At 50.7% G+C, this 20,809-nt stretch overlaps 1 protein-coding gene across 16 annotated transcripts in view; it reads right to left on the bottom strand.

The window, feature by feature from the left end:
• Nucleotides 1–16,998, bottom strand: part of FoxP (forkhead box transcription factor P) — a 273,351-nt gene extending 256,353 nt beyond the window's left edge. For 13 of the 16 annotated variants that reach the window (XR_012999999.1, XM_076373490.1, XM_076373448.1 and 10 more), the window contains exon 1: nucleotides 15,735–16,998. Coding sequence is in view for 11 of the 16 variants with exons in the window: in XM_076373448.1 (XP_076229563.1) it covers nucleotides 15,735–15,764 (30 nt within the window). In the remaining 5 variants the exon portion in view is untranslated. Of the gene's footprint in view, nucleotides 1–4,711; nucleotides 5,230–11,970; nucleotides 12,027–15,734 lie in introns of those variants that run through there. The other 3 variants (XM_076373492.1, XM_076373501.1, XM_076373494.1) reach the window with 2 other exon arrangements.
• Nucleotides 16,999–20,809: the final 3,811 nt, after the last annotated feature.

The raw sequence follows: 20,809 nt of genomic DNA, 5'->3' as shown, positions 1-20,809 counted from the left end.
TTCAGCGATATATCTTTGGGCGGAGACGTCTTGCTCCGTCTAGGCAATAATTAACCGAATTAAATAATTGCCGTTGCACTATACTTCCAAGTCATATTTCAAGCACGATACAGGTTTGGTGGTGTACGTCGCTACCCGCTGTCGCAACGAAATTTACGCGATACCAAGAATAACCATCGTTTGAAATAGAATCTTGTTGTCATTGGTAGCCACCGGCCGATATTCTAATCCCGCGGAAATTAAATCGGCTAGGGAACCGGCCTACGGATCGCCCGGCCCGGACCGGCGAGGCGAGGCGAGGCGGCGCGAGGAAAACCCGCCTCAAAGGACCGGCGATGACGTTCCCAACGAGCGTCAATTGCGCTTCTTCCGTGTGTCGCTCACGGTTTTATATATAAATTCCCGCAAAAATCCGGGTCGCCGCGATGAAAAATTTACATTTTCCGGCGAAATTTATATATACACATACGTGCCGGCGTTGCCGGACCGGGGTAAAATTAATGTTTCGCGAGCGCTCCCCACCCCGGGGTGTTCGGCCGATATTCGGCCGGGTCCGATCGCGTAAATAAATGAACCGATGAGAGGCCGGCTGCATACCAATCCTTAGTAACGGTTGGCTAACTATACTTGAAACTTCCGTGACCGCGAGGCGAAATATACCAAAGCCGCCAGGAATGGAGCGAACACCGTCCGACCAGAGGGACGACCAGTAAATCTGTCTCATCGTTTGGCACGCTCGCGTTCACCACCTCGAATGAATTATTTACTTATCAATTATTAAGCGGTGACCGCGTGTACCGTTCGAAGATTTACGCCGTCGTGAAATTGTCCCTGTATATTTGCGGTACCGTTTCATAATGCTGTTCTGCCCTCCACCCCTCCCCCCGTAACCCCCGTGTTCACGCCACCTTCCGTCGTACGGTGTTTATCAAGCGTTTCAAGGTTGCCCGGACGGTATATTAAAATTATTTTGCTCTATGATCGCCGGTACGTGGAATTGAAACACGATCCCCGGCCGTAATTAGAGGGTCGCTAATTCGCGCAATCTTGACCGCTCGGTAGAAACGATACTGTGCCGCGTACGCTAACTCCCGGGACCTTCCCCCACTCTACGAATTTTGCAACCCCCACCGCTGGACGTGTTGCGTGACGTTTCCTGTCTCTACCAGCGCTCTACACGAGCGTGACATGCGAGTGGAGGGGGTGAATCGTTTGCGGTACCCCACTCGCGGGATAATGTGCAATAACTGCCAGTGTATTGTTGTTAGTTTGCGAGTCTTCGAAAAAATCCCTGTTTTTGGAAGCGCTTCCAAAGGGAAACCCTCGTTCTCCGTTCGAATTAATAGATCCTCGTCGAAATCTTCGTTTCCAACGATACGATAGAACAATGAAGAGATATAAATGAATCTTGAATTCACCGGTTGAATCAGCAGCCTTAAGATGACACAATAATTCAATGCTGAAAATAATCCGATCCCTCCGAATAAACATTTCCCAACGCGCGAACCATGTTGCACAAAAGTAAATCAGCCGACCAACAACCGTCGTCCTATTTCTGCAACACTCCAATTTCGATTTCGTTCGTGAGTAACGAGACGCGAGTCGCGAGGCGTGTGCGCCGGGCGATCTAAAGTAAATAATTCGAGCGTTAATGGGTGAAAATAATTGCGCGGCTCGCCGGTGGAACAGGAAAAGAAATCTTCTAAAACGGTCGCGAGAGCACGGGACGCGAGGGGTGGGGGAGCGGTGAGACGCTTGTACAGCAGTTTCGTTCCACGCGGATTCTTTCGTCGACTTCCCGGAATAGGAGTAAAATGGAGCGAAGTCCGTCGGCGGAGTCAAGTATACCCGCGTCGTACACAGAACGCGAGCGGTAAATCCATCGCGTCGTTCGGTATGTAAATCGCTTATCGCTTCGAGTGGACCACTCGGTATAATTAGGTAGGTAGGTAGCTAGGTAAGTAAGTATAGGTATATAGGAATGGCATCATGCGCGCCGACATGTATCCGCGCGTCTAATGGCGAGGAGGACGAGAGCAGCCTCGCGGAATTAGGCTCTTCCGTTGTTTCTATTACAAAATAGACGGCGCGATATTGCGGAGCATCGCCAGGCCCCGGCTAATCTCTGCTTCGTTTTTTTCCTCCTTCCTTCGCTCTTGTTCTCCTTCATCATCATCATCTTCTTCTTCTTCTTCTTCTACTTCTCCTTCTTCGTCGTCGTCGTCGTCGTCTTCTCTATATTCATTCGTTTTTTTTCCTCTGCCCGTGACGCGATACCGTTACGATACGATATCGCCGGCGCGATGCCTCGCGGAACGCCTCGGCCCAGGTGAAAGGGGAACGGCATTTCGAACCGATTTCCGATCGTTATCGAACGCACCGCTAATAAATTATCCCCTCGAACGTTGATATTAAATTAGAAAATAAACCAACAGCCCGGCCGATACCCTCCGCAATAAATTCCTAGCCGGACAGTCGTTTCTTGTAGCGGATTTCTCTGATTAATCAAGTTTTTCGAGGCACCGGGAAAGCGTGCCTACCGCGAAACTCTACACCGAACGTATATAATCCCGCAACAATTGTCACTTATCGCGGCCGCTTTGCAACATTCCCGACACGCTCGAACCGTCGATATCCGCGGGGCAACGTTGGAACACAGAATCGTCATTCCAATCGTCGCCGACCTTCCCCAACGAATCGATCCCCGTTCGCCGTAAAAACCTCCGACGATCCGTCACGTCGAGAAACCCGACGAGCTGGTCCACGGATCCACGGTGGCTCGCACGCGAGCCAACGAGCCGGCCCGAAAATTGGCACGGAAGGGGACATCGTCGCTCTAAATTATTCTCTTAAAATGTATCCTCCGAGGATTTAATACGCGGCTTTCGAGTAGCGTCCCGCCCGGACGAATTTATGGCATAAATAACACGGTACATCCACCGAAGCAGATATCATTAATTCCCGATGCTCGCGGAGCCGCGCTCTCGGATTCGTCCGCTCCGTCCGTAGACGACCGAACAGCAGAAGTAGGGGTTGCATGGGTGACGCGGGGGGGTCGGCGGCGACGCGCGGGGTTGAACGACGGGCGGGGGGCCGCGAACGCGTCGCGTCTAGTCGCGTCGGTTTCTGGGCGATTCGTCGCGATAAAAGCCAACAAATCATCCGGCAACCAAGATGTATCCGTAACCATTAATCCGTGCGCGCGGCGCGGCGCGGAGCGGAGCGGCTCGCCTCGCCTCGCCTCGGCGCGCGTCCCATCCAGCTACTTAACGGCACTGGGTGAGTGCAACGAATGTCATCCTCTGCAGCCCCATGCACCGCGTCGTCCCGCGATGCAGGCCGGTCACGTGACCGACAGGAAGCTACCAATCGTCTTGCACGATTATCCCGGTTGCCCCCTTCGCCTCCCGCCCTGCGACCGCTGGGAAAAGGGTAGGGACGTGGGGAGAGGAGAAGGGAGGGCGGGCAGCATCGTGCATCGTCCACGTGCGTGTGCCCGCGGCCGGACGTGTGCGTGTCGGACCCGGGCATCAGGGACAACGTTAAATAGGATTCGCGAGCGGTCAGCCACGTATCTCTCTGTTTTCGCGCGCGCGACCCTGCTTACGTGGGGAAGCGGGGATCCGTGTGTTGGTCTCTATGCACCGGACGTACACAGAAATGAAATTTTCTATATGCACGCGCCCGGTATGCGAGTATACGCGAGGGGAACGTACGTGTGCGGATTGTATGTGACAGAGGCGTGAACACACCGGAGTACGAAGGAGTGTGATCGGTATCGGTGTGACCGTCCGTGTGGAATGGAACACAGACGGCTCGCGTACCGATACGGATCGCGCGCGGACGTGTAGGTGAGAGACGACGGATGCCCGTGTGTGTTTGCGCGCGTCCGCGGAACGGCGCAACGTCGGGAGAGTCCGCGCGACCAGTAAACCGCGCGACACATTATCATAAATGCCCGCGCTGGAGCCCGTCCCACGCGTAAATCTGTTTCGCAAATTGCGCGAGTGGGATTATGTCATCTTCCTACAGTCTCTTTCTAACGCGCACTACCGCGCTCCTGACACGAGCGTGTCCTACCCGGGAGCTGACGCGGTCACCGTCGACGGAACCGCGGCCGTCCTTCGCGCCGCGTTCCGAATGCGTTGCCCCGGGAACTGATACGGTTTGCCGATCTTAACGGCGCTGCTGGCGTTCCGTTGATATTTCGTTTGTTGTTTGAAGAACGGAGGAACAGGGAGATTTGTTCGAGTCGTGGGTTGCTTAATCGAATGTTTATAGGTTTTTGGAGATGAGATTGATTCGTTTAGGAGCAGAGCAGAGGAGAGACGGATGCAAATGTTGAAGTATCTTCGATAGGCGTTTCTCGGAGGCGCGCGCGGAGAATCGGAACGCAGATCGGCGCACGATTGCTAAATGTTTCGCGACGGTTGTGAAATCGGGAGAAACGAAGCAGGTAAATAATCGGCTCGGTTGTATAATGAGCGTGCGCTGCAGTTATCTGCAGTAAAACAGCATTGCGCAAACAAGATAAGGGAACGATGCAGAAAGCGGCGGTTAAGGAGAGCATCTTTCCATCAAAATTATTTTCTCGCCTGCGCGATCCGCCTCCCACGATTTTCACCGGTGATTTCATTGAGACCGGCTGGGAATTAGAATAAGGAGGAAAAAAGCGAGAGTGTAGAAGAAACGAAAGAAAGGAACGACTAACCTTGTCAGCTGCCTGCGTTCACAAATTAGGAATTTTTATGCCGCCCTCGCGCCAGCCGATGACGAAACACATTTGTAGCTTTTGCACGGTCGAGCTTACGAATACAAGCGTACAGCTCATAAGAAGCTGAAGCTTATCCAGTTTTGCGGCGTTCCTAGCGCGTGGCACGTGAAGAAAAAGATACGTCGAAACTTTCCGATGGAAACGAGCGAGGTCTCTTCGCGTTCGCCGCGAAAATGTCACGAGTGTTTACGGTTTCGATCGAACCAGATACCGAGCAGAATCGTCGCGCGATCGGACACACTCGCGACGAGATGATGTAAGAGTACAACGCGATCCGCGGCCGATAATCGAAAGAACGGGTCGGGGATCGAGGTGAAACTGGAACGCGCGTCGGCCACCGTGTTTCGCCGAGCTTCTTCAAGCTCTTCCAACAACACGCAGACGGTGTCGTGAAACTGATAAGCCGGCTCTCGCCGCGAGGAATTTAAAGTGAACTGCGTGGGTATCGCGAAGGGAATTATGTTTCTTCGATTGAACGCGACGATGCGGCATCGCGCGGCCTGAACTGCGCGCCACTGTGAAAACCCACGATCCGCTGGCGACCGTGCAAACCGAAAAACGAAAAACCTCCAGCGACAACGGGGGGACGGGAATTAAATCGAAACGAACTCGAACGACCGAATAAACCGACTCGAATGTCTCGCGTCGTTATAGAAAGCCGAAGATCGATAAGACGTCCAGGCGTAAACTGGATCGAAGTAGTTCTTAATTGTTCCGACACGGTCGTAAACAACGGTACACATTGATTGTCCGCGTCCAATTAGAATCGGCGCAGATAACGCGGTTTAGGTTGCAGTCGATTTTTTTTCACCGGCTGTTTAGTAGTTATTTATTCCCGTGTTGAATGTGCCCTTATCAGCCGCGGCGATGATATCGTCCGACGTCTGGCTCGGTGACACGGTTGTAACAGTAAATACACGTGCGTCGGCGTCGTTGTTTTCTCCCGTTCCGCGGGAAAACCGGGGGAAATCGTTCCGAGTTATTCCGCTCGCTCTAATTCCGCGAAACTATTAATTGATTCCCTTGGTGCCGGAACGTTCGGTTCCAGCGGTATTCTGGTCCGTCCGGCGGTCATCAAAGGGAGGCCAGGACTTAACGAAGAAAGAGTTAACTCGACCGGGTCTGAAAGCGGGCACCGCCGTTATAAATACACTTCCACGCGAAAACAACTCTTCGTTAGCTTTGACTCGTTTAAATTAGATTTCGGTACTCCGCTTGGACGTGTTACGTAACCATTCAGACTTGACAATCTATACATTATGAGCGGGACGGGGAACGGTCTAGACAGCGAACCACTGTGGGACGCTGAGAAATTTTTACGCCGAGGTGGAACGAAAACGTCTGCATCCTGAGAAACTGCTCGTTTCGGGACTCGCTCGGAAATATGCATTCGACGACATGTTAAAGTTTATTTCGAGCGTGACGTGACGGTGTCCCTTAAAAATTCCTCCGATAGAATCGTCGGACAGCGTTATCGAGGGCTCGCGGAGTTTTCTTGCGCGAGGAAAAATGGGACATTGTTCGAATGAAATTCCAGCGGTTCAATTCAATTAACTGATTAAATATTAAGCGCGCTCGTGAGTAATCCACTTGTTTCTGTTAAGAAACCATCCGTTTCTTCCACAGGAGCTATTACAGTCTTCTTAAGATTATTTACTAACTCCGTTCGATACCGCGCGCCATTTTGCGTCAGGAATACCCAGACAAACGGTTCCCAACTCAACACCGCAAGAACGGGACAGAGAGATCGAACTAACGAATCCACCGATTTCCCGGCTGTTACTGAAATCGTAAAGTTTTTGCCCGCGAGTCGCGAGACGAATTTATTTATCGATACGCATCGAGCGCGAGAGCGAGCGGACGGCAAAGGTTAAACGTTTACGGACGGAAAGCGGCGTTTCCCTTGAATCGTATCTGAAATCTTCATTACGATGCCCGCTTCGGTATTACAAGGTACGGGATCGGCGAGCGCCCGGTATACGCTCCTAAAGAAAATATCAAAACGATGTTACACCCAAAGAGAGAAAACCGAGCCGGGCGTCTTCGGTTAAGGACGAAGGCGTTCCCGGCTCACCGGAGGGGGAGAAAATTCTAAACGTGTCGTAAATTTTTAATAATGGATCGTGCTCGATGCTCCCGGTACAGGGTCGGGACCATTTTGAAAACTGGTCCGCCGGATGGTGAATAAAGGTGATTTAAGCGACACGGAGTGGCCGTTCGTCGGCGGACAAGCACGGTGGAACTTGCGTCGTTCCGTCGAATGGCCGAAGTTGGATGGCGCGCGATTATCGCGGGGCAAATGCCCGCGGAGGGGGGGGAAAAGAAAGGGGGCGATCGCGGACGAAGGAGATACGGTTTCCACGGAAGCGACGAGAACTCTCGCTGGCGCAGGTGAAACAGGCTCGGCTCTGGCCCGGCCGTGTTTGCGTATCCCGCTTTATGTCCCCGTCATCCTTCGCGCCGGCTCGCTCGCTCGCTCGCCCGCTCGGACCTTCGCGAATCCGCCGGCGATAATTGATTCATGATAGAACCGCGGATTCAAACAAGGCCGATCTACATTTTGATGCGCGGCCGTCGCTCGCTGCTCGCCACCGATCGCGACGCGGCCTGCTGTATTATTCGCCGTCGCAACGAAATACGTCCTAACCAATGCGCCACTGTCTGACGATGATCGACTCTTTTCACTGACGCGACCCTTCGGTGTTGCCGCTGTTGACTAGGATTTTTGTCATTGAATTGTTTTGTTGTTTGTAATTCGTGTGGGAAAGGGAGAAATTCTATGCTTGTTCTTTGAGTAGCATTACTGGAGAATAGTTTAACCTTTAGCAGTCCTATGTCGGGTCAGACTCGACATTCTATTTTGTTGCAACCTCTACCTTTAACAATTTTTTCTGTATTTATTTGTAGTATCATAATTGTACCATTTAAAGGTAACATTTCAATGACTCCTAAATATTCTTGAATAAATAAATCGTCATATCAAGCTGTAATTGAACGAACTAACGTCGACGTGAACCTCAAACTGAGAAACTAAGAGCATTTCGGACTGTAAAGGGTTAAATGATAATAGAATAGTATTGAATTCGAAGTTAGGGGAAATGATGTTTTTAATAATCGCGTTTGAGGGTAATGAAGGTACGTTCGATTCATTTGTGGTAGTAGAATAAAGTGAAACGAAACGAAGTAGAAGTGTCACTTTTGGAGATAATGTAGCGAATTAATTGTTAGTGTACCAGCACCCTTACGCGGAGAAGGAAACACGTTTGACTGCTGGCAGTTTTCAGGCAGGTTCCTTTATGAGGGACTATTAATGGTTATGAGTACTCGTGTTCTCGATTTTGTTGATTTTTGCGCGTCTCGGGAACGCGCGGCAGCCTTTTACTTTGCAATTTTGTGGAGGATTGTGATTACCCGCGGTGCTGCAGGTTTTCATTAAGAATTTGTTGCAAGGGAAAGGAGTTCTACATTCATTGCGAGTCTATGATTATTTTTCATGTTCTTTTGGTAATATCATACGATGGTAATTGCACTCGATCGACGTTCCATACGCGCAGAGTAGTTATTCTGGATCGGCGATAGCTTTTAGATCTATCATTTTGTAAAAGAAAACGTATCGATTCGCATTAATGCAACATCCAATACAGTGTTAATGCATACCGAAGAATGTTTGTATCTGTTCCCCGAAGAAACTAGAACGGCCAAGAGAAATAATTGAATAGTACGCGGTATCTAGAATGCAATAATGCTAAATATAAGTAGATACAGACTAAAATTAACTGCAGGAAGAAAGGTCAGCACTGTTTTCGACCGAATCTAATAAACTACCAAATTCCTCGGATCTTATTGCAGGAAATACCCGGAGTATCTTGTTCCATCGTATAATCCAATTATAACTCGTAAATATCTAATAGTCACTATAAACACTCGAAATCCTCATTCCGTCGGCACAAATGTCACCGGAACGTCACGAATCTCTGCTGTTATCGCTAAAAGAACTCCGCAATCTATTGAAACGCCTAGTTTTTTATATTGTTTCGAATGAAAAAAAAAAAACCGTCGGAGTATCTTGCTTTGAACAGCGAATGCGTTGCATCGAGGAGAGCGCGTTTCGTATTACAAGACAGTGGATGCAGACGATTATTGCGGTTTATGTCAGTTGCCGTCGCAACTGGCCGTCCCCCTTTGTGTACAAATCTGCGTAATAATTGATACGCGATGGGATCACGAGCTCAAACACGAACGGTTTTAATACGCCGGCCGCGCACTCAATGTCCGGCACCGCGCGGAATCTCTATTATAGCGGAGGAGCGAGGCTGCAAACGAGGCTGCATCGGGTAACGCGACCAATGCGGAACGAGTGGGATAATGATCGGCTTTTTTTCGAGGTTCTATGCATCCGCGAACCGTTTCTCGAACAGTGTCCCACAGGGAACCTGAAACGCCCTTTGTGCGCTCCGATTCCGAGACTTTTCGCCCTCCCGCCGCGCGCCGGTCCCGTCGACGAGCAGATCTACCTGCTTTTTTTCCCGACCCAGCAAGGAAACCATGCAATTCTGTGCGATCCCGTTGCGAAACTGTTGTGCGATGTAGCGGCCGAACGCGAATGCGACGATTGAGCCGCAGACGCGTTTATTGCTTCTGGTCTTCGGAGAAACGTAAAAATAGAAACCCTCGTCGAATACTTCGATACAATACGTTTTAAACTATCGAAAGCATTACCGACGAAATTAGAGCTTTATATTAAACCAGCAGATAAATATTGAGTCTACAACTAGAGACGTTTCAATATGACGAATACTAAACTGAACTTCCACTGAAATGACAAACAAAAGCGAGGAAAGTGAAATTTCATTTCAGACGTTGAAATATCTAATCCATCCACGCTCGGTATCAAGAATCTTCAATTCCAATTTCGCTTCTTGATTCCTGCATTCGGTTGCAGCGAAGTCGGTGTTCTCGAAATTCAGCGCAGAAAATATCGAAGAGTAAAAACGCTGAAGCACAGGAACGAGCTTGGAACGGGTCCGCCACGCGGAAATTAACGATCACCGGTGAATTTCTTTCGGGAACGGATGGGGGGGAAACCGACCCAAATTTCGACGGCGTCGAAACGATTCGCTTTTCAATTGACAGGGCTGACGGTCAGCGGAATAATTCATGACGCGGTGATATCTGGGAAATTGTCGTCGAGGCGACGCCATGATCTTGTTATAACGAGTCCCCGTGCAAACGGTCGGTACATCACAATCGCAGGATGATAATTTAATGTAACGACGCGCGTTAGTGCGCCGATCGCAAATGAACGGCCGCCGGCGTTCCCGTGTTAACGCGGCTACGAGAACAACCCGTCGACGAACCGGCGGGGCGACGGGCCGCGGAGGGGCGCGGCGGGGAACGGGGGAGGCATATTTGACACGGAGCAGTCATGGATCGGCAAATCATCGAATCATCGGCGGTACTCGACAACGTAACAAGTCAACAGGCGGTCGTTATGTATATTGACGTATACTTGCCGCAGTTGCGGCGTCGATGCCTGTTTCTATTGACAAATACCCGTCGCGGGGGCGATGATGCATTGCCGTACACGGGCCAGCCGGAATGACATGGAATGCGTATTATCCGGACAAAATGAACCAACCTCTAGGAATTCGAGCGCTTGTCAGCCACGCGGACCGGACGTGTCACAAACAATAAGCTCGCGATCCCGTCCACCGTGATCGAAACAATCAACTGTGTAACCAACGCGCGATATATCAATTTCTTTTCGCGCCGCCCGCGGTGCTGGGAACCGTTTCGCTTCGATCAAGGTGATTTATCGCTTGTTTCTGCGCGCGCTTCGCTTCCAAGCGGCTATCTTCTTATTTTCGGGAATCTATTGAAAACTACGCTTGTTTCGAATCTGTAGTGTTTAGATATTAGTCAATTTTAGAGTATGTTTATCGATCGTTTGAAAAGCTGGTGTATTTGGTTTGAATTAGGTTTCGATTGGAATTGTGGAAGTTAGGTCTGAATAAAGGCTGCCGTGATCGAGATAATTGTTTAAGTTCGTATGGAGTATGAGAATTATCGTTGCCCGGAGTTGCAAGTGTAAAATGATTCTCCTGTTGTTTTCCGCGTACGAGCCAAAGAAGCAAAGCCCACGAGCAGGGCGAACGGGTATTCGAACAGCAAAAAGGAAAAGGCGAAAGAGAATAGAAGAAAATACTGAAATCGAGTGGCTGGGAGGAATTGAAGAATCGTCGTACGACAATGCGGAGTGGCGTTGAAGTGGCTGTGACGGATGATAGGCGTCACGGGGATCGGCGGCCCGCGAAAAGTGGCGTAGGAGCAGTCACGATACACAACGTGTAACAATGGAGCCAATATCTGTAGAAAGGTGGTGCTCGTAACGTGCACACTCGACGCCGCTCGGAAACAAATGCCGTGCCTATGCGTGACAACCCTTATTGCGGCGCGGGGCGTGGAGCGGGACGGAGGAAAGGGGGATGGTTGTGTTTGTGAGCTGCGTGTTTATTGCTCGACCTGGCAATAATAACTGGTTATTATTCATTACCCAGGCGCAGCCGTGTTCCGAACGCACGAATGTCGCAGTCACCTACACGAATCGCCGCGAATCACTCTCTCGCCTTTCTCTTCTTTTTGTTCCGCGGGCTCCTCTCGAGCCCGTCGAGGACACGACGATTCGTGAAATATCGCGCTACCGGCTTCACCCTTCTCGGCGAGAGTCTGATAAAAAGGAGGAATAAAAACACGCGGAAAATGGAAAGGAACAAACGAGTAACGCGCGACGCGTTGCAAACTACCCCGAGCGCGTGTCGCGCGGCAAGATCCATAGGTCGAATCTGCGAGGCTCGCGAGCATTAAACAAACTGTACACAATTAAGAACCGAGGGAAGACGGGATCGATTTGTCGCGCGTTTTTCACCTGACGTCACCAGCGTCGTTCGATACCGTTCAGCCTTAGAACCGTCTATAGCCCGGCCTGAACACGACGATGTTCAAGATGACAGTGTACGCTTCGCGTTCCCGTGACGTTTGGCTTGTAAAAAGGGATCGTAATGTATGCACCCTATTCTGTCTATAAGTATTTGGACACTCGCAGTGACTTCGGAAAACGGTAGTTTAGCGACCGTACGTTCGCAGAACTCACTTTCTAACAGCGCTATTTTTACCATTATTGTTCTATTACTGTCTACCTTGCTCCCATAGACGATTCGAATCGAAAACCTGCGTCGTCCGCGCGTATTGACACTCGACATGCGCGACGTGAACGAACTGGAAAATAGATACGATACGAAGACACAATTCCTCCCGACATCCAAACGCATAATCATCGGACTGTAATTACCGCACTTCGATCGGGACGAGAAATTACTGCGAAACACCCGCGTCATGCGAACCGGCCGCGTCGACGGATAAACAACGAGCATCGCGGAAAATCAGTGTATATCGGCATATTTCATATTTCCAGTCAGCTGGAAGGGCGTAAGTGTCGAAACACTTATGGACGCCGGCGCGTATTCTAGGAAGGGCCGCGTCGCGGACCTGCAGCATGAATAAGCCAACGGGCAAAGGTGTAGTTCCCAGGCGTCCACGGTAGGAAATCGCTCACCGGGGAAGAAAGATGGAGAACAGAAGCCAGGAGCGAACCAAGACGTGATTAATATAAAAGTGGGCGGAGCCTGGTCTGGCCGGAAGTAGCCGAAGAGGGATGCTGTGCCGTGCCAAGCAAGCGCGAAAACGGGGGTTATAGCGGCGGAACTGTGTTGGTACACTGTACCGTATGTATCTTCATCCTAGCCGGCTGCATACACGCACACTACCGACGTACACACGTTCACTCGAACCCTCCTAGCTACTGCTACGTGGAAAACACGCGCGCGCATATCGGTGCGTGTGTATGCATCGGCCGCGTCTGGAGTGGCAGCAGAGGAAGAAAAAGAAGCAGAAGAAGAAGAAGAAGAAGAACAAGAATGAGAAGCAGCAGAAGAAGAAAGAGACAGGCAACAAGACGAAGAAGGCGAACAGGCGAGAAGACGCGCGAGGTGGGGATCACGCGAGGAATATATACACCACGATTGACAAGCAACACCCTTCGGCCGGATCGTCATCCGCGACGAGACCGGCCGAGCAACGAGGAAGGCGTGACGAGGGCACCGAGGATCGTTGCCAGGTAATGCCCCGCTCTCTCGATCGTGGTCCGTCGGTGGCCGCGGCACTTGGACACTGCCAGAGGAAGAGGAGACGAGACGAGACGACACGGTCTCGGGAATCGATTCGACCAGGGGGGAATATCGCGGCGGAGCCGGCTGAGACCGCGCGAACACGTGTCGTACATCCGAGCACTTAGGCACGTCGCCGGCACTAGAGGCAGCCTCCGAAACCGCCTTGGGACGACGATCGCCGGCCGACCACGGCAACCTGTTCTTCTAGCAGCTACCGTCAGCCGGCCCGGTGACTTTGAATTTTCACGAAATCTTCGGCCGGAAGGGACCCCGACGGAAGCAGATGGCTCCCGCGGAGCCTGATCCCGCGTTGGGTGACTAGGAGACCGGTAGGCGGGAGAGGAGGAAGGAAGATCCTTCGGAACTCGGCGGGGAGGGGGCTGATTGGCGAATATGGGATCGAAAGGAACCGGGCGATCCGCCGGGCTTTCGGAGACGCGGGGTGCAAGGGTTGACGCGCGGGGGTGGCCAACCCCACCTACTTCTTTAACGCCCCCAAGTAGGGTAGGACCGCCTCCGTCTCTGCGTTGTTCCACCTACTACACCCCGGGACTTCTGCAGCCTCGTACCCGCGCCACCCGTACACCATCATCCCCCCATAGCCTCCTACGCTTGCCGTTCACTATATCCTACGGAGAAAAATCGCCTCTATTCCCAGGTAACGCGGGCCCGGCCCTCGATTGACGCGCGACTGCCATTACCACGGCGAATGAGCCGTGGGATGCTGTCTCCGGCCTTTCGTCGGGGAATTTTTGATAAATAAAATTATTGCAACTGGGGGCGTAGGAATTGGCTTGGGAGGATCGCGTTTTGACATTCACGCGGATTGATATTTGCGCGTTGAGGCTTCTGTATAGGAATTGTGTTTTTAATGAACTGGAGAAAATGATTTTGTAAAGGGGAAAGAGTTCTTTGATCTTGGCGAGGTACTTGATGTAGAGTATGTCTGGGTGATTTATTTCAAGTTTTGATATTTGGTACTTTTATGAAAGTAAAACGGATCCTTGAATGGTCTTGGAGATGTAGGTAGGAATGAATAGTCGTTTTCTTAATGACATGCATAAGAGAAATGGTATAATTTTAGAATCATGTGTCTGAGAGGCTCGAGGAGCTTCCCCTTTGATCTTTCTAAGGTGAAACGTCCCTAACGACGATGTTCGCGAAACTGTAACTGAGGTAGGCGATAATCTGCGCAGCAATTTGTATTTAAATATTATAAATTATATCGGTGATCTGTGCGACGGACCGAGGAACGGGCCGGCCGTCAGCGTATCTTGGTTCTAGATCGAAATAGATCGCGCCGCTGTGCACTTATTAATGATGAGTGCTGAACGATACAAATGGCAGAGATTACTGTTTACACGAACGAAATATTCAACGGTAAGTTGTTGAAATAGCCGGGCCAATAACATAATGATTCATATCGTCGTATTATATCATTCGGGACTCCAGTGAACGTCAAAGCAGCCCCGGTGCCTATGCCAAGATTATTTTTAGGAAAAATGCGTTTTGCCGGAAAGATTTCTGTACTAAGGCGGGTTACGCATTTAGTTACTCGAACGTAGTTAATCTTGGAACCGTGTAGCGAGATTTATTTGACCAACCATTCCGCTTGTCCGGTGCGGCTATTTGTCTTGTCAGGATCGTTAAAGTGTCATTTCCACGAATATCACTCGGGCCCGCTCAACGTGAGATCAATCAGAGGATCCCGAAGCAACGGCGCATTTATCTATATTATAACTAGACGCGCAGCTAAACAACAAACATCAAAGGAAGAGGACAGTCTAAACCCAGCGGAAAAACCATTGGGATCCCGATTACTCTCCGCTAACCGCGATACAACGATAATCAACGGCTCCCCGATGCTCGTCCATTTGAATTTTCCAATCAAACTCCATTTCCGTGATTCTATTTCAACGACGACCCAATTCCACCGAAGACGCAACAGCGATCTTGAGTATTTCCGTGCTAATTATCGATTCTATTTCCGTGCGGCTCATCAGTTGGCCGCGAGGTAAATACCACGACCGATCGGTAACCCCGAGTATCGCATCCGACAACTATCCCCTTAACCTCTGGCGTCTCCGACGCGGAACCTCGACATCCGCGCGTGAAATTCTCGCGATCAAACGGAACGGGAGGAAGACCGGTGTCTCCACGGGCGGTTACAAAAGAGCAGCGGTCGAAGCGGCGGCACGCACGCACGCAAGCGAATGGCAGGGGCAGACGGATGCGAATGATTGGAAAAAAAAGAGCGGGCCAGAAGGGTGGAAGAGAGAACGAGCGAACAACAAACCGGCGACGACAGAGCGTGGCAAAAGGGACTCGCCGATGGCACGTGGCGATCATCATTGAGTAAGAGGAACGCAAAGAACGGTGAATGAAGCAAGCGGCGGAGAATGATGAGACAAAGAGACTGACTTCAACAGAGCGCGACAGACAGAGAGAGACAGTTATAGCAGTGAACAGAAACAGTGACACAGGGAGACAGAGAGAGAAAGAGAGAGAAAAAGAGAGAGAGAGAGAGAGAGAGACAAGAGAGAATGCATGACGCGGATGCAACCGATACGATCGTGCTCGAGCATTGACAGACAGGCAGGTAGGCGGTTAAGTCGGGCAGACAGGCGGTCAATCAGGCATCAGGGGGTGTCATATAGGCAGAGAGGTGCAGAGAAGACGGGACACGCAAGTGTGTATATGTTGCGGGGTGTAGTGGAAGGTTGGTTGGTCTCTACCTGGACGGGTCTCCAGCGTGGCTCCAGCATGTCCCGCTTCCTCCTCGCCGTCTGGTTCGTGGCTGTCCCTTGTTCCTCCGTCCTTCACCCCGTGAACGTTATTGTTGCCGAAGGGAAACGAAAAACGAAGAGGACACACGACGTCGACGATCCTTCCCTCTCGTCTTCTCCTCTATCTTCCACGGCGTTGCTCGTCCCCGTGATTCGTACCTTTCCTCTCTGTCTCTCGTCCTCACCCTCCCACCCCCTCCGACTCTCTGTCCCTCTGCCACCTCTCTACCTTTCTCCGCCTCCCCCACTGCCCTCTCTCCCTTCTTCTTCTTCTTCTTCTTCTTCTACTTCCTCTTGCTTTTAGTCTTCTTCTTCCTCTTGTTTCTCCTTGTTCCTCTCGCAGCTCTTTACTATCAATTACCAATTATATCTATTTACTCCAGTCTCTCCCTCTCTCCGGTGTCCCAGCCCGGTCCTCCGTCCCACCCTTTCTCTCTCTCTCTCTCTCTCTCTCTCTCTCTCTGTCTGTCCCCCTCCCGGAATTCGGTTGAAAAAAAGGTGTGACGAGAGCTCCGCGTGCGCGCCACGTGTCCCTCCGTCTACCGTCGAGGGGTATCCTGAATTCTCTCTCTGCCCCCTCTTTCTCTCGCCCCGTCTCTCTTTCCGCGTAACGAGCGCGGCTCGGCTGGTCCCGCGCGCGGCAACCCGCGACGGTGGTGTGTCGTGGCGTCCTGGAACGCGGCCGCTCGAAGATCAAAGGAGGGAAGCGCGGCTCGCCGAGATTAGGAGACCGACCGATCCGAACGACTCGACCCGACTGGACTCTCTCTCCTTTCGATCGTTTTTACTTTCGAACGGTGTGTTATGTGTGTTCTCTGAGAATTTTTTTGCTTTTGCGAGGGGGGTGGGTGGTGGAGGGTGGTCGACGACGGTGGTAGCGGTGGCTGACACGACGGTGGTGGCGGTGCCGGTGGTGGTGGTGGTGGTGGTGGTGGTTTTTGTTGGTAGTGGTGGTAACCCGACCGAAGGAAGAGCGCCCTCTCTCCTGTGTCTCGTGTGTACGTTATACCCGTTCCCGCGTGCGGCGACGCGGCCTCTCCTGATCTCCTCTCCGGTTCTCTGCCGTGTCGACGGGCGCAGGGAGGAAAACGGTGCGCTTGAACCGTGTGCGGAATTGAGAGAGTGTGGTTTGAAGAAAAAGGGGTACCGCGCGCCGGTGGCTGCCGTCGCGACTGTGCGACGCTCGGCACCGCTTGGCCGCGAAACCCTACGGACGCACCGAACACGCGGCTACTGAGTCGGCGCACTCACACCGGCCTCCCTCTGTCTCCATCCCTCCCAGGCCGCTCCGGCTCCCTCCTCCTCGCGCTCGCCGCTTCCGAGCGTATCGCGGTCCCTCTCGCTCGCCGACAGCCTCGTTCCTACCTCGGGGACACCGAGCTGAGGTTATACGCGTGTATTCGCTGCCCGCGCGTACGCGAACGCTTTCTGCCTCCTGTCCTCGTCGCTCCGTAACGCGGCCGAGCGCTCCGTTCTCTTCGTTCAGCTCGCCGCTGGATTTCTTGGACGTTCCAGCCAGCACTTAGACGCGGGGCTGATTCGTAAATTTCGAAGTCCCCGATCCGCGAGGCGCCAAACCGCAGAGGTTTCGAGAGGGTTTTTGAGGAACGCGACGAGAGACTTGTCTTCCAACCCTCTAACGCACGCGCTTAGAGTGAGAAATGATTATCGGGGGAGAGGAGCAGTCGGAGCTCGCTTTTGGGGTGTGCGCGATGGAACGACGATTTTTAATGTTGGATTAGGACTGAGTTGTTGGTGCGACCCGTAGTATCTTCTGGGGATGGGTTTCGATTTGTCGGAGGGGTGCTTTCAGAAGGGGTTGCTCGGCGAAATTTTGTAGTCGTAGAGTTTCTTAAGGAGGTGATACATTGAGAATATTTCGGATTGTTTGAAATCGAGTTTCGTTTGATTCGTAGTAACTCGAAGCAGGAGTTGACGTTAGGGGACTACGGAGATGGTATAGCTTCTTTAGATATTGGAAATTAAGCAACTAGATTTGGACGGATTTTCAGCATATTTCACGTTTAACGAAGCATATTTATAGAAAGAAATGATTCATAGTCTAAAGACGTCGGGACATGGTTATTGTTATCGATTCGGCCTAGTCCTAAGAGCGCGCTAAAGCACGACCTATTTTGATGCACTCATCGCGTTGCAGGTGATTCATCACCGTTATGCACACCAGTCCCCAATTAATCGTCAATTCGCAATATCGTCCATTCACGATACTCAGTTTCGTGTGATCACGAGAAATATTGTGCTACAGTAGCTTAACTATACCGAACACACATTCAATACACTATTCAGCAAGCCACAAAAATACTTAAAACTAAGTTCAGAAAATTTTCGTTACCTTCGTAATCCAATAAAATCCCTAATAAATTCATCAAAATTTCCTCTCAATCCTATAAATCACCCTACCGAAGTCTTTATCAGCAAAGATCCAAATTCCACTGATTATAATACAAAATATCGTGTGATAGTTCACTCTCGGGCGTCAATAATTGCATACAATTACGAGAAGCGCAGAGGTGGTGCGTGAACAGGAAATTTCGACGTGAACGTCAGACGAAAGAGTGGTTCGCCGATATTGTTGGAGGTTACGGGAAAGTTATGCGGGCGGGTGACACATATTCAAGAAAGGCGCGCGGTACACAAGATTGGAACTGTCACGGTTGTAATCGGAGCGATAGGGAATGATGGGGCTGGCGACAATGCGGGGAAAACGGGTCGCGAGAGGGGAAATGGCGGGAGAGGGCGACCGGTGAGACTTCACATCGGCTAGTTTGTTGTTGTTGTTTGTTGTTGTTGTTGTTCGTCTTGTTTCTCGACACGGAACCGAACCGTCGCGCACAATGTCGGGAGTATAGCTCCGGTATTGATAACAACATTGAATGGCGAGGGAGAAAGAGGAGGCCGAGGGAGGGAGATAAAGAGAGCACGCGTCGAGGAAGCGGTCGTACGCAAATAGACGGCGAATGAAATATTATTTCGGCACGATTAAAAGTAAAAACCGAACGATAAACTCGGCGTTCTTTTGAAATTCATAAACAACAGCGCTTTCACCGGCGACGATTCGTTTCTGTCGTTGGTGAAGAAAAATCGATAGCGACGTTATTTTTCGATTGTTAATATTAGCGATGGATAAATATCGCGGTGATAGTAGGACTTTTCGATTGCGTATAATTGAACCGTGAGAGTTTTTAATGAGAGGATAGCGCGCCGATCGTTTCTGATTGACAAGCATATTAAAATGGCGACACGGCAGGGAAGGGAACACGGTGATCGCTTAAAAGCTCCGATATTCGGCGAAATATCGCACAAACACCGTCATTCTGATGAAAAGATTGTCAATAACCTCTAACACCTGTTGCACAGTTTAGCGACGGATTTTATTCTCACGCGTGGGTTATATTCATTTATTGGCTCGCGGATTTCACGGGTCACACATCGTTCGCGTCGATGCACAGCCGACATAAACGCTTAATGCGGTTCATTCGCGCGGTAATAAAACTCCGCCACGGTGAAAATTTCTGATAAAATTACACCGGTCGCGATCAATCGTGACCAATTACCGCCCGGACTAATTGTTATGCACTTATTAATCGTATGGGAATGTAAAAAATTCATTTGTCATGCCGTGGGAAAACGTTTCACCCAGGCCGACCGCCGAAATTGAATCATTCATTTTGAAAAAGCAATGGAACGTCGCTCGTTTGCGACGCGTCGTCGCGGAACGTTGTCGGAAAGAGGTCATCAACGGTTAATGTCGTTGTCGTTTCATTTTCACGAAGAAGTAAAAATGAAGGAGGGAGAAAAAAAAATGTTCGAGGCAACCGCGATGGAAGGATCATGCTGTTCAACCCTTCAATCTAGCCCAGGTTGCGTGGGAGCTGCATTTCGTAGTGTTGTTGATTTTTGCATAATTTATCAAGGTTGTTTGGTTAAGCGAGCCGTTAGGGTGAGTCGCTGGGGTTGTCGGGCCTGGGGATTGCGCGATGGGGCGACAATTTCAGACACCCTTCGCCAAGATGATTAGCATCCGCTCTCAGGGACGTACTTATTTCCAGTCTTGCCGCTAATTCTTCTGCTACTCTGGAAAAACGTGCAAATATACACCCGCAATGCGGGCAATCCTCGATTCAGCAACCCTGTACTGCTCGCTCCTTTCCGAGTGTCACCTTTGCCTGACTGTTCCCTGCGTGTCTGGCTATAGACGTCTGAATCTACTTGGCGCAATAGGTTCATTCTACACAGAACACCGGATGACGCGTTCCATTTCGCAGAGCTCATTTTAAGAAACATCAAATACCTACTAAATTAAACTAAAAAATAGAAACAATCTCAAACACTAACAAATTTAATTCCTAAAAAATTCTCAATCTTACACTGAGTCTGCATAATCACATCAGAACCCACATTAATTCCGTTACAATAAACATTCAGCACAGGATTCGTCCTAAACCCTAAATTCACATAAAAGATACTACCTTCGAAAATGAGAAAGACGCGGAAAATAACGGTTTCCTTTAGAATACTCCAGCCAAGAAAAATAGTACGTTTCCAGTACGTCGTAATGTACTCAAAGTACTCACCCCCTCAATTTAGGAGCCCGGTTCGTCGAAGCGAAGGACAGGTTTGATTTCTTGGAAGGATTCTTCGATTAGGACGGCCCTGCGCGACACGTAAGCAGGCATATCGCGAGTACACGACGGAGTTGTTGTGGATGGGGATGGGTGGACGCAGGGTTGGCACACACAACGAAGGGGTTGCGGAGGAGCGAAGGGGTGTCCAGCGGTACCAGGGAATGGGACATCGTGGAGCATCGAGGGGGTCGAAGGGGACAAAACCCGTCCTATACTATACTACTCTACAATAGTTGTTTACCAGAGTCATACTGATCGATACTCAGTGTTTGCTATCAGAGGGAACCATGCATGCCGGGCGCTACTTGCCCAACACCAAAAGTAAACACCCACCCCCGTCCGCTATCACCCCAACAACACTCCCACCGTTCCTCCGGC

This window comes from Nomia melanderi, chromosome 1 (genome assembly GCF_051020985.1).
Source record: "Nomia melanderi isolate GNS246 chromosome 1, iyNomMela1, whole genome shotgun sequence".
Lineage (NCBI taxonomy): Eukaryota > Metazoa > Arthropoda > Insecta > Hymenoptera > Halictidae > Nomia > Nomia melanderi.
Note: the sequence above shows the minus strand (reverse complement) of the source record. Positions and strands in the feature narration are given on the sequence as shown.